The sequence below is a fragment of the Microtus ochrogaster genome, chromosome 7 (genome assembly GCF_000317375.1).
Source record: "Microtus ochrogaster isolate Prairie Vole_2 chromosome 7, MicOch1.0, whole genome shotgun sequence".
NCBI classification, from domain to species: Eukaryota; Metazoa; Chordata; class Mammalia; order Rodentia; family Cricetidae; genus Microtus; species Microtus ochrogaster.
The window spans coordinates 81,482,745-81,485,339 of NC_022014.1; the positions used below are offsets into that span (position 1 = coordinate 81,482,745).

Here is a 2,595-nt window from a genome sequence, read left to right on the forward strand (position 1 = left end):
CTTGCATACTACAGGATGGTCAGGAGCTACAGGCGTAGTACTGTATAGCACAAAGTACAGACACCGGGGTTTAACAGGGAGAGGTGGGGTGGGATAGAGCCTGAAGTACTGGAGACAGCCTTACACACTGCTCTTGCCATGAGATCCTAGATCCAAGCCTGGAGTTGTGAGGAGCTTATCATGACCCCAAAGCTTGCAACCCCACTTGTTTAGACACATCGGGACAGAGCCCTTGGCAACAGCCAACACAGAAGACAAGAGAAGCACAGTCCCCTGACACTTTATTGTTTACAAAACAAATGGAGGGGGGGGAAGGACACAATCACTCTGCTTCTGTCAGGGAAAGGAAGGTGAAGGCTGTGCTGTGTTGCCTCAGGGTCACACTGACTCCACAGGGTTCATTTTCTCCCTTTCAGTTTAGAAGCACACTCGAACACAGTTGACACACATCGAAGAGGTATGGCTTAGCTCTCAGCAACACACAGACAGTACACAAAGATGTCACCGTCACCAGTCAACAGGCTGCCATGTGGGTAGTGAGAGCCCCAGTGGCAGTGGTCTGCCTCGCTTCCCAGAGGAAGGGGCTTATGAGGGCCATCAGAGACCTGTGCCTGCGCCAGTACCCGTGTCCTAGCCTAAGGGCGTTGCAGGATGACTAAGGTGGCTGCTACCTACAGGGCAACCTCTGACCCTGACTCTGCAGCCTTTGCTCTTGAGCATGAACAGAAAGTGACAGAAAACAGGAGAAGGCTGCTAAATGCTCACTGGGAGCCAGCAAAAAATGCAGGGGACAACAGGGACAGGTCTCTAGAGCCCTCCCTCAGCCACTGCTGGGAAGGGAAGACATGGCAGCTTCTGAAGTTGCTAGAAGGCAGAAGCCAAGGATCCAGAGACCCTTTCTGTAAAAGATAATTTCGCCATTGCAGCTATGTTGATGATTCTGTTGCTGCAGGGAGTAGATGTGGGAACTCCACCTTCACTGTGTGATAAGACTTGGTGACTGTTCTGTAGAAAAGGAAATTACCTTAATAAAAATAAGTTAATAATTCAAAGGCCTGCAGAGCCCCAGATCCTCCCGAGGGCCATGGGAAGCAGCAATCCTGCGCTAGAATGATTTCAGCAGTGTGGGCAGGTGTGTCCCAAGGGGTGGGGCCCTTGCCCTGCCGTGTAAACATTTACTTTCCAAGGGTCTGCACACAGGAGGAAGAGGGGTGCCTTGGAGTGCCTATCTGGCAGGCCCACCCTCAAACTGCCTTGTGCTCCCAGGGTGAGGCTGAGACTCAGCACACCAGTTGCCTCAGATACTTACTGGCCAGAGAACTCGGAAAGGCAAGAGCTGGAGGAAAGGAGAGGCGTGGCTGGATTTTGAAGGCCAGTGCTCAAAAGGCACCTGCAGCAGTGACCAATCCCTACCACAAGGTGGCAGTGCAGAGTGAGGCATGGGTAGGCAGAGACCCTGCCTTTCCTGTACAGGACTCCTGCCTGCCCTCGCTCCCAGCTTCAGAACGTCTCCTGAAGCTGTGTCACATGGCCTGGGACTCAGTTTCCTATTCTGGAAACCTCTATCCAGGCATACAGCTCAGTTAAAAAAGAAAACAACAAACAAGTCAAAGTGTGTTCCTCTGGTTTTTATGAAATTGAGTCCTGGCAGTGCCTCAGGCGATTTGCCTACGCCTTGCCAGGCATGGGAACTTTACTCATCTAGATGAACTCTATCCCTTCATACTTGACACTGCCGATCTTAGTCTCTGGAAGCAGGAAGCGGCCATCTAGCGTGAAGGCCATGATGTAGGTGGCAATCCTGCCACTGTCCTCTTCTGACTTGAGAGCCACGATGATCTGGTCGTCAGTGTTAGGGATGAATTTGAAAGATGAGAAGCCATGTGTGGGGACCAGCTCCCCCACACGCCTCACGGAGATGTCCTTGAAGTCTGGGGCTGCGCTCAGCAGGAGGTTGCTGCCCTTGCGCTCATCGGCCCTCTCGCTGTAGCGTTCGTGGCTGGCCCGGCGTGGCAGGAAGAACCAGCGCTGCAGCGTGTCACTCCAGCAGGCGGATTCGTGGATGAGGTAGCCTGGGGTCACAGCACAGACCTACAGTCACCATACATCACAGTCTTGCCATCCCAGAGACGACATTTGATGGTCTCACTCCACCCTTTGCAATAATCCCCAGCCCTTTGGAGGACAGCCTACAGCTGATCTGGGTTATCTAGGGCAGCCATGTGCAGACACAGCACAGCCAGAGCCTAACGCTGAGTGGGCAGGGCTTCATGTCCCCACTAGCTGCCCTCAGGTCCCCATAGAGGCTGCAGCCTTCACCAGTTCTTTTTTTTTTTTCCCTTGGTGCTGATCACAGGGCACACAGGAGGTCAGAGAGTCAAAAGGGGAAACCCAGCAAGCAGAGCAGCAGCCATGAAGCTGAGGTGAAGCACCCACGGAAGAGTTCTCTGGGTCTTGGCTCCCTGCTGCACTTTGTCCCACACCCGACTCAGCCTCCTTCAGACAAAGATCACACTCAGAGCCCAGGGGAAGGCACCTCAGTCCCTACCCATCTCCTCCTCTGCTTATGAGCATTGTAGCTGGACACCCAGTTCT

General features: G+C 53.4%; 1 protein-coding gene across 1 annotated transcript in view; it reads right to left on the minus strand.

Annotated features, from left to right (window-relative positions):
- Positions 1–268: 268 nt before the first annotated feature.
- The window catches only part of Cant1 (calcium activated nucleotidase 1), an 11,665-nt gene continuing 9,338 nt past the window's right edge, over positions 269–2,595 (minus strand). Inside the window, exon 4 of the mRNA XM_026780790.1 lies at positions 269–2,091. Within this exon, the coding sequence (XP_026636591.1) occupies positions 1,702–2,091 (390 nt within the window). The 3' untranslated portion in view covers positions 269–1,701. The remainder of the gene's footprint in view (positions 2,092–2,595) is intronic.